Source organism: Drosophila nasuta, chromosome 3 (genome assembly GCF_023558535.2).
Source record: "Drosophila nasuta strain 15112-1781.00 chromosome 3, ASM2355853v1, whole genome shotgun sequence".
Lineage (NCBI taxonomy): Eukaryota > Metazoa > Arthropoda > Insecta > Diptera > Drosophilidae > Drosophila > Drosophila nasuta.
Window position 1 is genome coordinate 31780608 of NC_083457.1, and position 20823 is coordinate 31801430.

General features: G+C 35.1%; 2 protein-coding genes across 7 annotated transcripts in view; both read right to left on the reverse strand.

Annotated features, from left to right (window-relative positions):
• Window positions 1–20823, reverse strand: part of LOC132791777 (rap guanine nucleotide exchange factor 4) — a 76160-nt gene that overhangs the window by 12675 nt on the left and 42662 nt on the right. For 3 of the 6 annotated variants that reach the window (XM_060800830.1, XM_060800829.1, XM_060800833.1), the window contains 3 exons: window positions 8147–8293; window positions 975–1026; window positions 50–144 (listed from right to left, as the gene is read on the reverse strand). In XM_060800830.1, the coding sequence (XP_060656813.1) occupies window positions 50–144; window positions 975–1026; window positions 8147–8293 (294 nt within the window). Of the gene's footprint in view, window positions 1–49; window positions 145–974; window positions 1027–1157; window positions 1548–8146; window positions 8294–12146; window positions 12398–20823 lie in introns of those variants that run through there. The other 3 variants (XM_060800832.1, XM_060800835.1, XM_060800831.1) reach the window with 3 other exon arrangements.
• LOC132792710 (cytochrome P450 6a2-like) lies at window positions 18688–20609 on the reverse strand. Its single transcript, XM_060802160.1, has 2 exons — window positions 19463–20609; window positions 18688–19403 (listed from the first exon to the last, which is right to left on the reverse strand). Exons 1-2 carry the CDS (start codon window positions 20562–20564, stop codon window positions 18985–18987), a joined length of 1521 nt encoding a protein of 506 aa, XP_060658143.1. The 5' UTR covers window positions 20565–20609; the 3' UTR covers window positions 18688–18984.

Here is a 20823-nt window from a genome sequence, read left to right on the forward strand (position 1 = left end):
TTTATGGCATACAAACACAACCGGTGTGTGTGTGTGGGTGTGTGCTTACCTCGGTTATGGGCAGCGCAGGATTGGGATGATCCGGGCTGAGTGGGCGTTTTGTTGGCGATGTGGCTGCTGCGGGCTGTACGCCAGGACCAAAACCTAATAATGTTCAACGTAATTAATAATAATAATAATAATAACAGCAATAAAAGCATCATACAAATACGGAAAAGGTACGATGGCTGTTCAATCGCTTTTTACATGTACATTAAAGTGAATTTAATTGCGCGCCTGAGGGTAGGCAACACTTTTTTCGTTTGGCATTTCCCTAACTCGTAATTAAAATTTAATAATGTTCAACATAATAATAATAGTAATAACAACAGCACTAATAATTTTTAGTAAAATACGGAAAGGGTTCGATGGCTGTTCAATAGCCCATTAAATGTGTATTGCGTATACATAAAAGTGAATTTAATTGCGCGCCTGTGGGTAGGCAACACTTTTTTCGTTTTGTATTTCTATAATTAACTTTTAAATATTAAAACTTAATAATTCTTAACATAATTAATGATAATGATAATAATAGCAACACTATAAAATGCAGAAAGGGTTCGATGGCTGTTCAATGGTTGTTTAAATGTGTATTCCATATTCAATAAAAGTGAACTAAATTGCTTTTAGTTTTGCATTTCTCTTTTTCATATTGAACATTCAAGAATCAAAACTTAATCATGTTCTGCATTACTAATAATAATAATAACAACACTCGTAGTATTTATTAAGATATGGAAAGCGTTCGATTGCTGTTCAATGGCTGTTTAAATACATATGTATTTCGTATAAAAGTGAATTAAATGGCGCGCCTGTAGGCAATACTTTTTTTGTTTCGCAATTCTCTTATTCATAATTAACATTTAATGAGCTTTTAATCGCATGCCGTCATTGTTGTTTGGCGTTAATTATAAACAAATATTGCATTGACATACCGTTTTTAATTTTGCAGTTGGTGATAATGTCATTCATCAACTCCTTGTTTTTCTGCAAATAGAAAATAAAAGTGTGAAGCGAGTTTAGCAAGGGCATCATTTGGTGGTGTTATTTATAGTATTGATAATGGAATTCGTTATGGTTGTTTATTGTTCGAATTGCATTGCTCATCCAGCACCTACATTGCTCATTTCAAACGCTGTAGTCTGTGGTCGCTGCTGACGCTGTTCGCGACGTCGCAACTTGACAACAGCGGAAGTGTCGCCATCTATTATTGTTGTTGTTGTTACTGCTGCATTTCTTGTTGTTGCTGCTGTTGGCAGCGCACTGCAGCTGCCGCTGTGCCGTCGATAGCGCAACAGTACACAAAAGGGCGCCTGATTGTTGGCCACAAATTGGCCAGAAGAACGCTGTTCCCGCGACATTTATTTGTTTCGCGCTCTACACTTTCACTTTACACTTTATTTTTGCGCGCAACGTTCTCAAAACATGGTATTCCTTTTATTTTGTTTTCGTTTTCGTTTCGCCAGGTAATTGCTCCGCGCGTAGCGTCTTGATAAGCCCAAAGGCAGTTGAGCACTTGGGGCGCAGTTGACGAGCGTTTTGCCACTGCATGTGTGCGGGTTTCTTTATGTTGTTTTTGCGCTATTCACGCTCTCGCCTTATCAGGCACACACTTGCCTAGGGTTGCCACCATCACACTTGCACGCTATTAATAGATGGCGCATTTGTTGTGTCATTTTCATAAATAATCAAGGCAAGCTGCAAGCTGATTGTTCGGGGGCATTGACAATGAATTAGTAATTGCCAAGGCAGCGAGGGCAAAGGCAAGCCAGAGGGGGGCAGAGGTCCCGCATGCCACGCAACTTTGGTGACGCTCGGTAACACTTGGCAGCCAGCTGATAAGCGCAGCTAGAGCGTTGGCGTCTACGCTAATTAAACTCATTTCACTTATCAAAACGCACAGCGGGCACAAATAGTCGAAGAGGTCGCTACACAATTGTCGTTAGATATGATGAGTCCATGATGAGCAATTCATAGAGAGCGTTAGAGTGGGAGAGTAAGAAAGAGAGAGAGATAGAAAGAGAGAGCGCCAGCTGTGGGAGTGACTGAGTATGGCGATGAATCGCCTTGAAAACAATAGCATACTTCGATAATAATACTCGTGCACTCAGCTCTGTCAATTCTTGCTAATCATTTCGCTTCAGGCTAAGGGCTAAAGGCAAGTCGGCTTAATTGACAACCATTTATGCTTTATCCTTTTATTTGAGCTCAGCGAGTGGATTGCCATTTAATAATATTGATATACATGACATGAGGAATGGGATAGTTGCTGGCAAAAATTAATATATTGGCTGCTCTCATCAAAAATAATATACGCTTTCAATTGTTTTTTGATTAAAGACAAATGTTAGTTCACATGAAAAGTATTTTTATAGTAGTTTAATCCAATTATATAAAGTATGCTTAAAATAAAATGTAACTTAAATTAAATATTATATATACGTATATTAAATATAAATTATAAATGCAGGTCAATACAGTTACATTTTCAAGTTGATTGATATTTTTAATTATAAACTCAATTGTAAAATAACATTTATACTAATAAGATAATATTTTCATTAGAACAGATGTATAGTAAATACAAAAATAAATAAGCGTTTGCATTTCTAACACAATAAATGTATCAATAAGAAGATTCAACAGTAAATATACAAAATATTCAAACTTATTTATTTTATAGATAAATATTGTAGCTACCTCTAGAAGTTTTCTACAAAAATAAATGTACCAATAGAAAGATTCAAAAGTAAATACTTAAATAAACCAAACTTATTTTTTTTTGTAGATAAAAATCCATCTCAAGATTTTACCTGCAATCTTGATTGTTTAAATTTACATAAACACAATTACTACCTATAAAGAAAATTTCTCAACAAGTTTCGCTGCATTAAACTGATTGATGCAATTATGTTGTTAATTTATTGGCTAACCATATCGAATTACAAATAAATGCACATCAATCTATTATTTGTAACGCTCAATGAGTCGAGTAATTTTTATGCAATTATTTAAAGTATTGTAAAGAAATTAATTGACTTAAGCAATAGATTAATGACTTTGTAATTAAGTGTTTGATTTCAAAGTATTATTTAAATAATAAATAATAATTAGCAGTTATGAAAACAAAGAGGTTAACTGTAATGTATAAGTAATTTTATGTTTGATTATAAACTATAAAAATATTTCAGGAATATTAGCAAATCTAGAGTACGTAATTATCCAAGTGAATATGCAAATATCAACGAGATATTACATGAAATATTTCATTAAATTTATACCGTAACTTTAAGTAAATGTTACTTAAGTTATTGCATTTGAAATTACTCTTTTAACTGTGTTGGTAATTACAGGCATTACGCAAGTAATGCCAGGTAATTACACTTCTAAGAATGTCTTGCATATGTTGTAAAGCATTTTATTTCCCTACTGCACACACATATACTTAATTTATTTCCCTCACTCTCTGGGTGTCTGTATGTGTGTGTGTGTGTGTGTGTGTGCGTGCTCTCGTTCTAAGTTGCAGTTATACTTCTGTATGCAACTTGCGTTTGTGCATAAATAAATAACCGCAATGTCCATGGACACGCAACGTGTGTGTGTATGTTGTTCTCGTAGTAGTTGTTGTTGTTGTTGCTGTTGCAGTTGCATGTTGTGCAGCTGGGCAATGCCGAATGCCGTTGCGCTTTTCTATTATTTATGGAGTGCGCATTACGTATACCACATGTGTACAATTGTGTTGGATGATGTTGGTCTCTCTCTCTCTCTCTCTCGAGAATTATGAAATGCGCCGAGACACGAAATTAAATGCAAATATTTACAAATCGATTGGCTTTGAATTTATGCAGGCATATTCTTGCCCCGCCACTCAAGCGTTCAAGCGTTTGCTACATTCGGAGCGGCCAAATAATTGAGTTACAAATGAACACGAGCAATTTTCGCATTTCAATTGCAATTCTGCCGAGTGCCGCATTCTGTGCTGCCACAAATGCCGAGTCTAATTTCCGCAGACACTTGCCACTTGCCACTTGCCACCTGCCATTAGCCACAGCCACCTATCAATGTGTCAGTTTGTGTGTGTGTGTGTGAACATGAAATAATTGCACTTGCCACGCGCTTCATTTGTATTTAACTGTTTGCAACTGTTGAAGGGTTTAGACCTCTATCAGTTGCCACTGCATTGTTGCATGTACCATAGACAAAGAGAGATAGGTAGTAACCAGAACTGAGCAATCAATTGGAGTTAGCCTAATTTTTAGTTATTCAATTACTGATTGCATTTCCATTTTACTAAAATGCCATTCACAATTAGGTACAATTTAATATTTCAGATAATTATATTTAATTGTTTTTTATTTAGCATTCATTCACTCAATATACCTGCTACCCATAGGGTTGAAGGGTATTATAGGAGGATTTTCGATATGTGCAATAACAACTAAAGTATTGATGATTCTCAAAAATTTGGTTGCAATCAGATAAAAATTGTTGAAGTTATTTAAAAAAATTTTTTGTGATCTATGGTAGAATTTGTATCAATATATTTTAATATATTTTAAGAACACTTTGCTTTTATTCAAAGTGGGCGCCGGGTGTCTCACAGTCGATCTCACTCGTCTGTAGCTTTCTTACTTGTTTTCTCATTATAAAAGTAATAATAAATTAATTTGCAACTATGTATGTAAATCGCTGTGATTATCTAATTTATTAGAAAAGTGATTATTGAATGCAGTTTATTTACTGGCAACACAGTAATTGACATATTTTCCAATTACAATCAGTCAATTATTTTAATGAGTGATTGAAAAATATTTAGAAATTAAGTAAATTGAAAAACAATTTCTGTTTACATTAGTCTATAATTTTGACGTTTTGCAATTAATATTTGCAGTAATAAATTATGCACATCACAATCGCAATTCGTCGAGTAATATTCTGCTTTATAGAATGAATTTGTAGATTCTATTCACAGCTTTTTTTATTAGCTAAACATTTATGAGTTTTTCGTGAATTCTTTTTTCTCTATGAAATATTTTGTTTCTTGCTTTGATTTGTACTGAATTTTATCATTCAAAGTTGGTACATTTTATTGAAAATGAAATACGCTCACTTGTAAAATGCCTCTTCAATAAAGGTAATTTGTTATTAAAGTGAAATTCAATAACTTTTTAGTTTTTGTTCACTTGCAATATTTATTTACCTCTTCCAATAAAATGTTCTACGTTTTAAAATTAAATTATAAGCTGAAGTTAATATTGTATTATTCCAGTAAAGTAATTATTCATATGAAATTACTAACTGAAATTCTTGTGATTGCGATATTATTTTGCATTCAATAACCATCTAGATTCTAGCTGATCAAGTTCACTGCACATTTGTGGTCTGGCAAACTATGTACAAAAAGGCAGTCAGTAAATCGATATAATCCTTGCAAGTTCTTTGCTGCTCTCCCCTTTACTTTGTCAGCACTTTCTAAATTCCTTCTTTCATCATCTTTCCTCCTTCACCTTTCACATCTTGCACATAAATCGTGCAATTTCCAGGTACTTAAAAGACACAGCAAACATACACAGACACTCCGCACACACACAGAAACATATCACACACACCTATAAACTCTATCAGTGAGGAGCAGCAGAGCGTGTGAATTTTGTAGTGACAACTGCTCGCGTTATATATTATCAATTTAAACAGATTTGATCGCATTTGCTCGCAGTAGTCAGGTTGCAACTGTTGCACTGTTGCACACAGTGGCAACATTTTATGTGGCAGACGCTTAACTCTCTTGCATTGTTGCACATTGCGTATACGTAATATGTGTTTGCGCTGCGTGCTACTGCAGCAGCAGCTACTTTGTTATCGTTGGCCATCAAGCATTTTGTGGCGCAGTGGCAAGTTGGCAAAATGGGGCAAAGGGGCAATTGACTTCCACTGTGGGGGTTAGCCAATGTTGCCCCAATTTGTGGTAAATATGCATTCATTCATCTTCTCTTCCTTCTCTTTTCTATCCCTATCTGTAAGTGAGTAACTCTGTCTTTGTGTGAGTGTGTGTGTGGGAGTGTGTGTCTGTGTGTGGTTTATACCTTTTGTGCGTGTTCGCATTCAATGTGGCAGCATTTGTTGCCCTTAAGGGGCAGAGGGAAGGCAAGTCAATGCCACACAGTTCGGTTGCTCTGACAGAAAGAATCTTCTTTACTCTGGCAACTATGTTGCGTATTCTAGCTTTGTGTGTGTGCGTGTGGTTGTGTTTTGGGGTTTGCCTATCAAATATTTGGTATTTTGTCATTCAGATTGAAAACTTTGTTGCCCCGAAATTCTGTGGCTTTCTTTCTGTGTGCTCAAAAGTTAGCCTAATGCAAATATAATGGCTTCTGATTGAATCGGATTGGGCTCTCGAAAGTCCGTTTCGGTTCTCCACAGACCCTTTGCATTCAATTCAATTAGCTTACAATAATCTTCAGATTCGACTCGACTAGTTTCTAATTAAGTTGATGCATCGATTGCTCCATTTCACTACTAGAGTTTGCATTAGTGAAACAACAATCGATTAGCCAGCTCAACTCGTCATTGGAGTTTAATTCAATATGCGTAATGGTTTTTGCCCAATAAATAATTGCCAAATGTGGCCAATGAGTCGACAGTTTCATTTACTTATGCCAACTTATGTCTCCTGCCCCGCCATTTTTCGAGTCCTTTCTACTTCATTTGCTTAGCTCTCGGCCGGGGAAGGAAGCGTATTGTGGTGTTTGCCTGGCGGTCGCATCATTAATTGTTAATTGAAATTTTAATTAAATATTTTCACAATGACGCAAATACCGCAAATGTTTGGCAAAGTCAGGAAGACAGCCAACCATCTCCTTCCACCATTTTGCTGCTTCAATGCCATGCAGCTGCTCATTAACGTGGCTAAGGTCTCACATAAATGTGTGTCTTTCTGTGTGTGTTTGTTGCTTTTAATGAGTGCTCGACAAAATGCTTAAGAAAAGCGTCGCCTTTCGTCGCCTGAGTCCCAATGACACTGGCTGCAATTGACACTTAAGCGACGGGTTTAGCTTAATAACCAGTTGAGCCAGTATACAGCTTTTATGTGCGCAACGTTGAAGTCATGAAACCAAAAGTAAGTATGTTTTATAGCCTTCATAAGCGGATGTAAGCTTGCCAATACGATTTATAATTTTAATGCGCTTTCTAAGCAGCTTTGTATGAATTTGTGGAGCTTAACCAACTATTCATTTCAAAAGCTTTTATGTTAAAGTGTTTTTGATAATTGATACTCGAAAGCATTTAAAATATGATTTACTGTTAATAAGCTTTTTGGGCAATTGCTTTCATTTTAAGGAGCTTTCTATTCAGTTTTATTTGAATCCATATAGCTCTACGTGTCATAAGCTTTCTAGGTAAATTGTAATTTAATGATTAATATTTATAATCGTAAGCATTTCAAATATCACTCGCTTCAAAACAAACTTTGTTTTAAAATTACTACAATTTTGATGAGCTTTCTCAGCATTTTTATTCCAATTTGAATAACTGTTTGTTTGTTTGTTTTATTTGAGCAGCTGCTTAGTTGCAATGAGTTGCAATTTACTAATTAATTTCCTAATTAATTTAAAATATTTATTTGCTACAATTCTAATGCGCTTTCTTAGCCAATTTAAATAATTTTGTACAGCTTAAAAAAACGTTTAAGTTAAACCTTGTTGTGATTTAGCATTTAAAATATGCTTCACTTTCAATGAACTTTTTTCTTTAATTGCTATAATTTTAATGATCTTTCTAAGCAGTTGTTTATGAATTTCTAGAGTTTAAAGTGCTGTTATAACTCAAGAGCTTTTCACTTGAAAGTGCGTTGAGATTACCTAGTTAATTTAGTTTTTTTTTTTTGCAATTCCTAATGGATGAGTTTAATGAGTTCGAGCAGCTATTCGTGAGAGCATCATTTATTTCCATGTCAATTAACACTTTCGTGTTTAATCATTAAGCTAGTGTCATTTGTGACAGCGCACACGACACTTGAGTTGTTGTGGAATGAAATGTGTATATAATATGTATGGAATATGAATATTACGTATACGCGGTGTGTTGTTGTTGTTGTGTTAGCGCTTACCTCCCAGATGAGTCGAAAGTCCTGCTGTTCGACGCGCAGCAGCTCGCAGGTTGTCTTCGTTACCACGGTGCTGTCGCGTGGCAGGTCGTGTAGTATTGATTCGCCAAATGTGGCGCCCACGCCAAGATTACACAAAGTGACGGAGCTCTGGAAAAAGCAAAAAACACGAAAAGAGAAATGAGAAGTGAGTTAGGAATAAGCAAAACGTGGATGATGAAAAGTGAGTGAGAAAATGGTAAAGAGATAGGGGCGTAAGCTGCTCAACTTTAGTTGTAGCTAAAAGATTAAACAGTTTGCGGTCGAAACACTTTGCACACACACACAGACACACACACACACAGTTGCACAGTTGAGACAGCAAACTTTGCCTGGCTCTTGTTGACATTTTACAGAGTGTCCTTTGGCTGTGTTTGCTAATTGCTCAATGTGCCACAATTTGTTGCAAACATTTGCTTACACGCTGTAATCGCTTCATTGCACACACACACACACACACACATACACAAATTTTCAATCATTTCCGCAACGGAAGTTACTCAGCTCTCCAAATCCGGATCACAATGACAGCAATAACAACCACAACAGCAGCAACAACAACTACGATGACAAATAATAAACAGAATACTGACCGAAAAATGCAATTCGGTTGACAGTTGAAGCTCCAAATGCGAAAACAATTCCCTAAGAATCGTCTAACCGCATTTTGGAAATGACATTTCATTCCATTTCACTCAACGAGTCTGCATTTTGCATTGCTCTGCTTACATTGCATACCCTATAATTAGTGCGCTTAGTGTGGCGTATGAGTTAGCATATATTTGAGGCTAATAATGTTCAATTTTCCTATAAGGTAATTTGCAAATTTTATAGTTTAAAGTCCTTTTAATTTAATTTACGATTTATGCTGAATTAAGAGAAAAATAAACTTGATGTTTTAGGTAAATTTAAATATAAAGTAGAAGGCAACATCTACGTAATAAAAGTCTTAGATATTTAAGACATTTTTTATGTTGATGAGTACATAATTTATTTGTAAAAATTTCGATGAAGATGTAAGCATCTGAAAATCAATTCAACGGCAGACATATTTTAACAATATTTGAGCCATTTTTTATGCTGCTTGCTTACAGATGTAAGCCTCTAAAATTGACTGTGAACTTATTTGAAATTTATGATTATACGAATAACTCAAATATTAATTTAAATTTTACTTCAATTTAGAGACCTCTTTAACTTTGAAGGGTATTTCTTAGTTGCGTTTTGCTAATTGCACATGATTATATATTTCTAAGTTCTAAGTTTGCATCTGTGGTTCGTTTTGTTTGTTTGCTTGCTGTTGATGTTGCTGTTGCCTTTGCTGTTGTTGTTTGTTTTCATTTCCCAGAAGACAACTTCTTGGCAGCACCCGAGGGCCCAGCCTCATTTCTGTTGGCTTAAGTCGGGCTCTAGCTCAGTATTTATCTCTCTTTCTCCCTTTCTCTCTCTCTCTTTCTGTCTTTGATGCGACTGTCTCTGTGCCTCAGACTAAGTCTGAGTTGAAGTCTTGGTCTTCGTTTGAGGGTCTGAGAGAGGCAGCGCATGTAATTGGCTTAACAAGACTTAAACACGACCGCAAAATTGTTAAACTCGCATTAGTTGGCGGCGTGTGTGTGTGTCTGTATTTGTATTCGTGTATGTTTGTGTGCGTGTTTGTTCTTATTGTTGTTGTTGTTGCTGTGCTTGAGTTTTCTTTACAGTTATTACACATGCAGCAGGTCGGAGGTAAATGCCACACTCACAACAACAACAACAAAAGCATCAAAGACTTGGGATCCGCTATAAAACATAATTTAATCATTCATGCGACGTGTAATTACATTTGTTGTAGTTGTTGTTGTTTGCGTTGCTTTTGTTGTGGTAGTTGTTGTTGTTATTGTTGCTGGTCAAGTGCCGAGTTGAATTTCACGCGTTCCACTTAGAAATTTCATTTACTTCCATTTGATTTATGGCGACTTTTGTTTTTGACAAGCCAAAAGTATTTTCCACTTGCCTTTTGCTGTTCTTCTCTCCTTCTCCTCCTTCTCCATCTTATTCTTCTCTTCTCTTTCCGCCCATTTCCGTCTCTCCTTTCACGTTCGAAAATTTTGATTGCTTTCTAATTTGTTGGCACAGTTTTGTGGCCTTAAGTGCGGACGGAATTTTTGACCAAATATTTAGATAATTTTCATGGCGTTTATTCTCATTCATTTATTCATTCATTGAATTTGACCCCCCACAATCGACACACATAAACAACACTAAAATTGAGAATTACTTGGAAAACATTTTAATTGCAATTTTTAGCGGTTTCGTGGTAGAAACACAAAACTAAATGTGGGACATTCGCCTTGGTTTTTGATGTTTTCTGCTTATCAAGCACCTTTGTAATGAGTTTTGCACACTTTGGCAAATAAATACCTGAATTGTGTTTAGTTTAACTGCCAAAAAAAAAAGATTATGCGCAATATACGAATTAAGAAAAATAATCTGGTAATTGCCACACATTAACTTTGCTTTTATCTTCTCGATTTTCCTCAATTATTGAGAATAGCTTTTACATTTATGACCCAAACATAAAGTATTTTATTTACTCAGTTCGCAATAATATCTGCATTTATAGTTCGACGGAAAGTTAACACAGCAATTCAAGCAGACAATATTCGATATAGTAAAAAGCGTATTTTCTATTTTTCTTTTTCCAATTTGTTGCAATTTTTTGTGCAGTTTGTGCTTTGTTTTTCAATTTTTTGCAATAGCGCTTTCAATTCCACTGATGACTGCCACAAGCAAACTGGGAGGATTCATTTCAATTTCTCTTTCCACATCGGATTGTTGTTTGAGATTCTTTTTGTTATGCGCAGCAGCAGTTTAGACGTGGGTATTGTGTACATTTTAATTGAAAATCGACTGACTAAAAAGAAGGATCTGCCTTAAGGCATTTTTGGCAAGTTTATTTCGAACTTCGATTAGGTAACATAGATATAAAAAAGTAGTGTTTACTTACACATGTGAAACACACAATTTGTTGGGGTTCTAAATAGAGCTAAAAAGCTTAAGAGCAGTCTATAATTGTATTCAGTTTATTTAAAGCTAAATTATATATCAATAGAAAATTTCAATTTATTAATTAATATTTCAACTTTAAATTATATTACCAATTTAGGGTAGAAATACAATTAAGTCTGCTCTAATCGAATTGAATCATTAATCAATATATTTTATTTTATATTCATTCATTATGGTAGACATTTGATCAAACATTGCTTTAACAATGTTATCTTTTATTTGAAAGTAAAAATTAGCTCTAGGTCAGCAGAGTAAGCAAGCTCTAATTCATATGAACAAATTAGTTGAAGGTAGAAATACAGATGATTTTTGTTTAAATTGAACGTTTAATATCATTAATAAAGTTATTCATCTCTAATATTACGAAATCAGATTAAAGTAGAAATGAAGATGATTCTGCTTTTCAAAATTAAACTTTTAACGTTGTTAATATAGTTGTTCAACTCTAATTAATATTACCAAATTAGTTTAAGGTATACACATAAAAGATTCTGCTCCAATCGAATCGAACCAAATATTAATATATTCATTATATAAAGGGCGCTTAGACAAATAGTCTGCATATTTATGTCTTTATTTTTGTATCTAGTGGGAGCTAAGCTCTGCCCATTTAGAGCCCATGATAAGAGCTTGCTTCACATTCATTTCATTCACTAGACTTTGGCTTAATGAATACGCAGCATAATCTTCAAATGAATGACATATGCAAAGCACTCGTTATATGGATGCATAATTATGCGGCAAACGCGGTTTCACAATCTACACGTATCAAAACGTTGAAGATATTTGCATATTTTAATAATCGCAAATGCTTTCTATCTGCTAACGAGACTCTGCCACACACTATTCATATTCATATTCATATTCACAAACTTATTGCTATAAAGTATGTTTTGGTTTTATCTTTAGCACGTACATTTCATTCGATTCGATTCGTAATGCAATGTTTTACCTTTGCATAATGTCGCGTCGATTGCTCCACATTATACGTACAACTGCGACGAAATAGCATTTCTCTATTTCTCTCTTTCTCTCACTCTCACTTTTGTAGTTTTTCTTTAGCTCTTTTTCATTTACTGTCGCCTTTTTATTTATTTGTAATTTCACAGATTTTACGGTCTTTTTATTCTCTAGTTTTTGACAGTCTAGCAAATGCTGTAATCATTTTTAAATCCCAATAACAGACACAGAAACAGCAATATGCAAATTGTTATTGCTTTTGTTCTGTTTTATTGTTGTTGTTAAAGTTGTTGTTGTCGTTTTCGATGTTTTTGCTCTTTGTATGTTGCATTTATTTTTGAATGAAAATCGCGAAACGTGCGCCTTCTGTTTATGGCTCGATAAAAAAGCAATAAAATACTCGAAGCTGTGCCAAAAGGGTCGCATTGTTTTTATAATTTATTGTATAACACCTTACAAGCAAAATGACATTCTCCCGACATGTAGGAAAGCACAAAAATACATGTCAATTCAGTTAAACAAGCTCTGTTTTATTTATTTATCATCTCCATTGATACAACTTCTAAAGAAGTTTTCCACATGTTTAACAGATAATAATAATAATTATTATTATGTCCAAAAGTTGATTGCTTGAACAGATAGCTTATTCAATCTTTATTAATTAAAGTTGATAATATTTTTTGTGGAATTTAATTGAAATTCATTAAGTCTCAGTGATTGAATCACACACCTGTTTTTGATATGAAGTGAGCAACTTTATCTGATGCATATTGACAGTCTTTTCATTTTTTTGCAGCACAAATTTAATTAAAACTTTCATCCTTCTATAGCCATAGTTCATTTAATATTCAATTTTTATATGACTTATATTTGCGCTTGCTGACATGATTAAAATATATTTTATATGACATTTCAAATAAATTTAAAAAATACTAACAAATGATTTTCTTTGGGTTTGATGCAAATTTAAAGGAATATATAGCAAGAAGCCATTTATTATACTTCTTTTAAGATTTATGGCAAAATTTATTTTGCTTCAATAAGTCTTTTCCTTGGCTTTAATTATTATTTTAAGTGCCGTTTAGCAATAATTCATTCTATATATTTATTTTTATTATTTAAATTTGGGTTTGTTATATATAACATATGTATATATAAATTATATTTTATAGCTCAGCTAAAATAAATTCAATAAGATTAATTACTCTTGTGCTTGGCTATAGCAAAAATCCATTAAAAATATACATTTTTTAAGATTAACATTGGGATTTACTTTATAGCTCAGTTAAGGTAAATTCAAAAAGAATGATCACTGTGTTACTTTCGGCGTGAAACAAATTTTGAGAAAAATAATATATTTAATATTGCTTGACTTTAATATTAATCTTAATATTTAGTATTATTTTTTATGATTTACATTGAATTACATTTTATAGCTTAGTTAAAAAAGATTCATAAGGAATAATCTCAGTGTAGCTCAGCTATTAAGCTGTATGAACAATTATGCTGATCGAATTATTTGATTAAAATTTCAATCATGATTATTTTGTGTCCAAACTTGATTGAAGCCGAAGCAACCGCTTTGGGAGTGTGTTGGACGAGGGTATTAAATCTGTGGCAAGCTGTGGTAGCTGGTTATTCACGCTTGTTTCGTGTGTTTGCGTTTTGTTTTGTTTTTGGTCAAGTGATAAATGAGCAGGTCAAGCGTGCTCGGCGCCACAAACACGCCGACACACACACAGATATTTTAATGGCAACAGCAACAACAAGAATTGTAGCAACATCCACCACAAACAACAACAACAACAACAACAACCACTAATCGCATTTAGCTATTGGCAAAGACAGCGAGCGCATTTGCATGCCACACATTGTGGTCATGTAACTTTTATTATTATTATTATTAACACGTATGTTATTATTTTCGACTGTTATTATTAGTATTAATATTTTGTTGTTTGTTGTTAATTAGCTGCGGTTCATTTAGCGCGTACCACTTTCGATTTGCGGCCATAAATACGGGTCGACAGCGTTATGCATGTGGCATAATTGGCAGCCAGAAGAAACACACACTCACACATACACACTAACACACACGGAGAGAGACTCTAAATGGTCTTCAAGCGTTACTTAAAGTTGCCTCGCTTCTCGTTTGGGTTGTGCAACCGCGCGGCGTCGCGTTTAAAGCTCAACTGAAGTCTGAAATTTGCCGCCGATGCCGATGCCGTCGACGTCGTCGTCGTCGTCGTCATCGTCACACGGCAGACTTTAAATTAGCAACAACGGGCGACATAACACCAACAGAGTCTCTCTGGGTGTGTGTGAGTGTGAGTCTTTGTGCAACGCTGCTGGAAGTTGCTGAAGTGTGGCAGCAACAATGGGCAGCAACAACTCTCTGCGTGCCGTGTCGCAAATTGGAGCAGCAACAAGCGGTGGCAGCCTCAATCAGGCATGCAAAATACGCATATCTCATATCTTGAATGGTCAACGAATCTGTTGCAACAACAAGCTGCGGCAACTGCCGCCAGTTGTAAAGTTGCATACGAATGTGAACGACTGAGCGATACTCGTTAACTATTTTTGTGATGCTGATAAAAATCTACTACTTTATATTAAAATTCAATATTGAAAAAATGAAATCGAATTGTTAATAGAATTTGCTGTCCTTAATTAAATATTATTAATCTTTTTTGCGATGTTTGCATACTTTACAATCATATTAAATTATTGTACAATTTACTTATTGGTAAAATAGAAAGATTAAAAAGAGAGAAAAAAAATTAAAGTAAAAAAAAAAATATTCATAATACAAGGTTACTTTATAGCTTCAAAGTTAATATACCCCTTTACTCTATTAGTATTGGGTATGCTAAAAAAAACAGCAATCGCAACAAACAAAATTGTCAGCAAAGTTTCAGCTCTGTTTGCTTTATAACTTGCAGCTTGCGCTGGTTGCAGGTTGCAAAGTTGCAGCTTTCACTGGCTTTTTGCTGACACAGCAACTGCAATTAATACCATACCTCACCGAAGTCTCTCTCCCTCTTAACTCCATCTCTATTACTCTCCCAGTCATTTTTCCTGCCTGATGTCCAGTTGTTGGCATTGCTGCGCTTGAAGAATTTCCTACGCACATATGAGCAGCACTTCCGCCTCTCTGGCAGCAGCTGTTGCTGTTGCGGCAATAGAAATTGCAATTCGAGTGTTGTCATTGTTTGCACATGGGTTGTGGACAGGGATAGGGGACAGGGGCATGGCCTCAGCCTTGAGGCAGCTTTGGTAAACAGGGGAAAATTGAATGGCAGTTGAGATTTGTTTAGTAGACTTATTGCAGTTGAACTCTTTAGAAAATTTGCATCGAATGCATTACTAATTAATTAATTTAATTATGCAATTACCAGCGGGAATTCCCTCTTTTTTTGTGTTTGCTAGTGATTTGTGCGCAGTCTTCCTCTAATTAACCAGCACTTCTTGCAATTTGACGAAGGTCTTGCCAATGTTAAGGTTGAACAACCTGCCAGCTGCCTCTTTTGTGCACGGTTTTAGCTGGCATTTTCCTGCTCTTATTTTTGATTCACTTCTCATTTCGTCTTGTTTCCCATTTCGCTTTTTATTTTGTATTCACTTGTGCTTTATGAGTTCAACACATTTGCTGTGAGAGATTTCGTAATTAATTTTGTGCTCGTTGGCTTCAGCTTTAGCTTTAGCTTGGAACTTGGCTTGGTGGGTTGGCTTTCTGAATGCGAATCGAGTTTAAAGCCAAGTCAATGACTGCTCGGCTCGCCAATGAATGAGTAAGCTTAAGGCATTTCATGTATTCGCAAGAAATGAGTGTGAGTGCGCTCAATTGATTTGCATTAAAAAACTTTAATTATCTTGCTGGCTATTTGGCTTGACAAAAAGGCAGCACATACTTTATTTCCTTGGCCTTTTATGCCCTTTTGGTTTTTGTTTCAAAAGCAGTAAACTTTTTTTTGTGATATTTCAGTAAATACAAAATAATGTAAGCTGATGCTTTTTAACCCATTATTTTCATGAATGAAAGACAAAAATGTAGATAGCAGCGCCATCTACTGTCCATTTGTTTGTGCGGCTTTCAATACGATCATGAATGAAAGACTGCAAATTAGTTAGTAGCGCCATCTATGGTTGGATTGCAAATTCTTGATGGCTTGCAAAAGATTTCTGAAGTAACAAATAATAATTCTTAAAAAGAGACTTTTACTCTTTGTTTGCAAAGAAATATTTGTTAAAGCCTTAAAAAGTTAGCAAATATTCATGTTGATTCTGAACATGTCTTTTTTTTGTGTCGTTTTAATTGATTAATTATGCACATTTATTTGCTGTATATTAAAATATTTCAGTTTATTTATAATGAATATATTAATTAGTTAATTTGTGGCTTTTCGACTTTTGTCCATTTTTGCAATTAATTTATAATTAGCATAACACAAATGAAGTTTTTTCGGGTGACAAACAACAAAAAAATATAAAAAAAGAAAAAAGAACCGCAAAACTCATGCGATTATTTTTAATGACATTTTCAGCTGTGCCGTTAGATAGGAAGATAGAATTTTCCATGTCTGGCCTAGAGGGAAAAACTTTAAATGCAGTTTTCAGTTTGTTGCACATGCCTCATTTTCCATGAGCTGCATTTTTAATGTTGCAGGCTGCCATGTTGCATGATGTGACGACATCAGATAAAAGAAGCTTTTTCATGTTGTCGCGCTTAATTAAAAACTGCAAGCTCAGCTCTAATATGCAGATACTTGTACGGAAAATGTAAAAATATTTTTTACATACACATATTTAATTTACGCATCGACTTTAATATGCGTTGAGAAAAATGTGGAAAGCCAAAGCAAACTTCATGCAATATAAATAAAAGCCAAAGCTATGCACATGTGAACGGAAGAATACTTATATTATATTTGGGGCAGACGAAAATAGAAAATTCTCGTAGTTTTTTCTGCACTCGCTTTAAGCTCAGACAGTGCCAATTCGAATGTAAATAACCAAAATAGTTGAAGTGTAAACCGCTCCAGAGAGATAAACTGACAATGCCAAAGAATTCACATTTTTTTCCCCCGTATGCATGTTTGGCTAAAGTTTTTTTTTTCGCAACTGTGCAGATGGATAAAAAAATGCTGTGAAAATATCAATTTAAGCGGAAAAGCAAAGTAGAGCATACTTTTGCATAGGGAAATTCGACAAACTCAGCATGTGGAAGATAAGAATTAAAGCACGCTTGTATTTCAGATAAGTTTTAAAGTCTTCTATAAGTTGTGTTTGTTTACAATTATAGTTTTGCTTCTTTGAACTGCTATCAGCTAAATGACTGTGTAAATACTTGATAAGGAGCCGAGGCCCAATAATTTCATTATTGAGATAGTCTTAGAGAGGAGCTATTAATAAAATGTGTACCTAGTGCTTATCAGTCTACTTAACAAATTCTAAATACAATGGTGTCACTTTAAATATTCACACTTGAATATTTTCTATAAGAGAAAGGAAAGTCCACAGTTAAGTCGCATTATGTCGAAATTACCAAGTATAAAAGTCATAATTAGAAAGGGTATTTTCCCGAAAAAAATGATCAAATTTGCACCTTATCAAAAAGTAGATAGATAACGTGACTTTCTTTATTTCTATCAGCATTTGATAAAGCTACTAAACATAAAAGTATTCTCATGCTTAGAGCACTTTTATTTTAAACGATTATAATCTATCTAATGGCACTTTCATGCTTAGAATACTTAATATTGAATTATCACATAATAATTTGATATTCAGCAGTCGTGTGAGTGGCGGCGAAATCGATGCAATTAATTCTTAAACTAACACTGATTATAGATTAAAGAAACTGAGGTACAGAAAGTACCAAATACACAAAGATACGTCATATAAAATATTCATTTCATTCTTATCTTCAATTCAAGCAATATATTTAGTAAAAGAAATAAATGTCACAAAATATATAAAGTATTCAAATCGAAGATTATATTTCAAATGTTGTTTTGTCCCCCACCTTAGTCACTGAGGTATAAACTACTTCAGATCCGCATTCAACTTATTTATACGTTATTATCGTTGAAAACTTGGCAAGTCTGTCTACTAATTCTCTAGTAGCCAAATAATAAAATTCTTATAAGCTTATAAGTACACACTTTAAATTTCAGATTAGATATCACAGTATTGAATGCTAAGCAACAAAACAAAAGAATAATTTTCGTATTTTATCAATACGCCTTACATAGTAACATAATATTTCCAAAAGTTTTTGTTAAATTGCCTTATTTATTCATAATAAACTGTGATTAAATATAATTTTATCAAACGCCAAAGAATCTTAAGCAATAAAACCAAAGACTATATATCTTATGAAATGGAAATATTAACAATCTTTACATTTTTATAAGTTCATTACAATTGCCATTTTTATTCATTACTTCTGAGTAGATATTACAGTATTGAATACCAAACAACCTTAAGCAATAAAATCAAAGAAATACTTCTTTTGTCATAAAAAATATCACTTTATTAAATATGCATAGCACAGTCGTATAGCATATATACAACTTTAAGTTCAATTGACTTATTAAGTCATTATAATTACCCTGTTTAATATATACACTTATGTACAAGCAGCAGGCATACATTTGTAAACAAGTAGCTTACTGCACGCATACCAATCATCCGTATACAATCATTATATACGCCTCAACAAATTTGACATCAATGTAAACAACAATTCAACGCCAAATGACGTAATTATCAACGTTCAAAAAACAACATTGCTAAACTCGTTCCACACGCACGTTGATGCCGCCAATTGTACCCAGCACAAAAGGCTTCGGATCGTAGTTCAGAGGAATATCAGTCTCATCGCATACCGAGAACTTGAAGTTCTGGATCAACTGGGCCAGGCCAATACGTGTCTGCATCTGTCCAAAACGCATTCCCACACAGTTCCTTGGACCATCGCCAAAGGGCAACCACTCGACAGAGTCTCGGTTGGCTACTTCATCGGCGGAGAAGCGATCGGGATCGAATTTGGTGGGTTCTGTGTAGAAATCTTCATCGCGATGAATGGCACAGGCGGGAACAATCACCTGAGTGCCCTTAGGTATAACATAATTAGGATGTCCGGGCACAACGTAATCTTTCAGAGCTTTGCGCTCCAAGAAAGGCACAATCGTATAGAGACGAAGAGTTTCTGTTGAGGAAAATGCAAGTTGAGCATTTGTTTGTTTGAAGAATTGTTTTCTATTTTACCTGAGATGACTTGATCCAAGTAACGCATATCCTTGATGCATTCGTAAGTTAATTTGTCATTATGTTTTTGAAGCACGGCATTAACCTCTTCTCTGAGTTTGTCCTGTATATCTTGATGCTGAGCCAGCTCATAGAGGCAGTAGCTCATGGTAGACGAGGAGGTTTCAAAGCCAGCCAGATAGAAGACAAAGACTTGAGCAGCCAACTCGCCAATGTCCAATCCCGTGATCACTTCACCATTGTCCAAAGTGAAGGATCCCTTCTGTTTTAGTTCAATCAACATTTCCATGAAGTCGTTACGCTTGATCTTCTCCTTTTCTCTGTAGGCGAGTGTTTCGTTCACCAATCCCATGAAGAACTCATGGACGTCATCGGGTATCATTCGCATGCGCAGTTTAGCCGCCAGGTTGGGGAAACTAAAATGGAATGCAGTGAGGAGTGGTCCATGTCGCATATCGGTGAAGGCTTTGTTGGCCATGGTGCGGAAATCGGTGACCGGAGTGCGTAGAGTGTTGCATTCAATGCCAAAGGCACAAGTACCAATGACATCGGTGGTGAAGCGAGCCATCAGATCTTTGATCTCAATGATGGAACCGCCAGTTTTGGCGGGAACTTGTTCGAACATCACTTTGACAAATTCCTCAGACACCTTAATGACCGTGGGGAACATGAACTTCATTTTGCCGGAAGTGAAAGTAGGTGAAAGCTTCTGTCGCATGTCCTTCCAGCGTTTGCCATCCAAGTTGAAGAGGTGACCGGTCAAGGGATCGTCACGCACATTGTGAAACTGTCCGCGGTCCGCAAAGTTGGTGAAATCTTTGATCAGCACATTCTTAGCCAACTTGATGTCCATAATGAAGGCGCTTCGTCTTTGCAAGAAGTTGAAGCCCACAAATGGATGGCCGCTTTTGCGATACTTATTGTAGTAGTCGTAGACGAGATCGTGGATGACACGATTCTTGCGGAATCCCACGAGATTGCCATAGAATGGATGTGGAGGATCTTGGGGTATTCCCCGATTCCTCCAGAATGTGGCATTGCGATGCAGCAGGTACGCAATTACCGCCGATATTGTGATCAGCAAATAGATGATGAATAACATTTTGTGAAGAGCTTTGAGCAACTTTCGAATTGAAACTGACTGCTCGCTGGTCAAACAACTTGTATTTTATGCTCTCCGATCACTACAACACGTTGCGAGATTTATGTTTAACAAAAATCACAATGATTTGGCAAAATTGAATTCCCACTGAGCCTGTTGATAACAACGCAAATGTGCTTAGCGTTTTTTTGTGCGAGAGTGAGTTTTTTATTGATAACAACGATCATGCTTAGCAAACATTTATTTGAAAAAAAAAGCT

Bases quoted from the DNA above. Each gene is read 5' to 3' on its own strand.
- LOC132792710 (XM_060802160.1), bottom strand. From the start codon at position 20,564: ATGTTATTCATCATCTATTTGCTGATCACAATATCGGCGGTAATTGCG. The intron at 19,404-19,462 runs GTAAAATAGAAA...TTTCCTCAACAG, and splicing joins CTTGGATCAAGTCATCTCAG to AAACTCTTCGTCTCTATACG.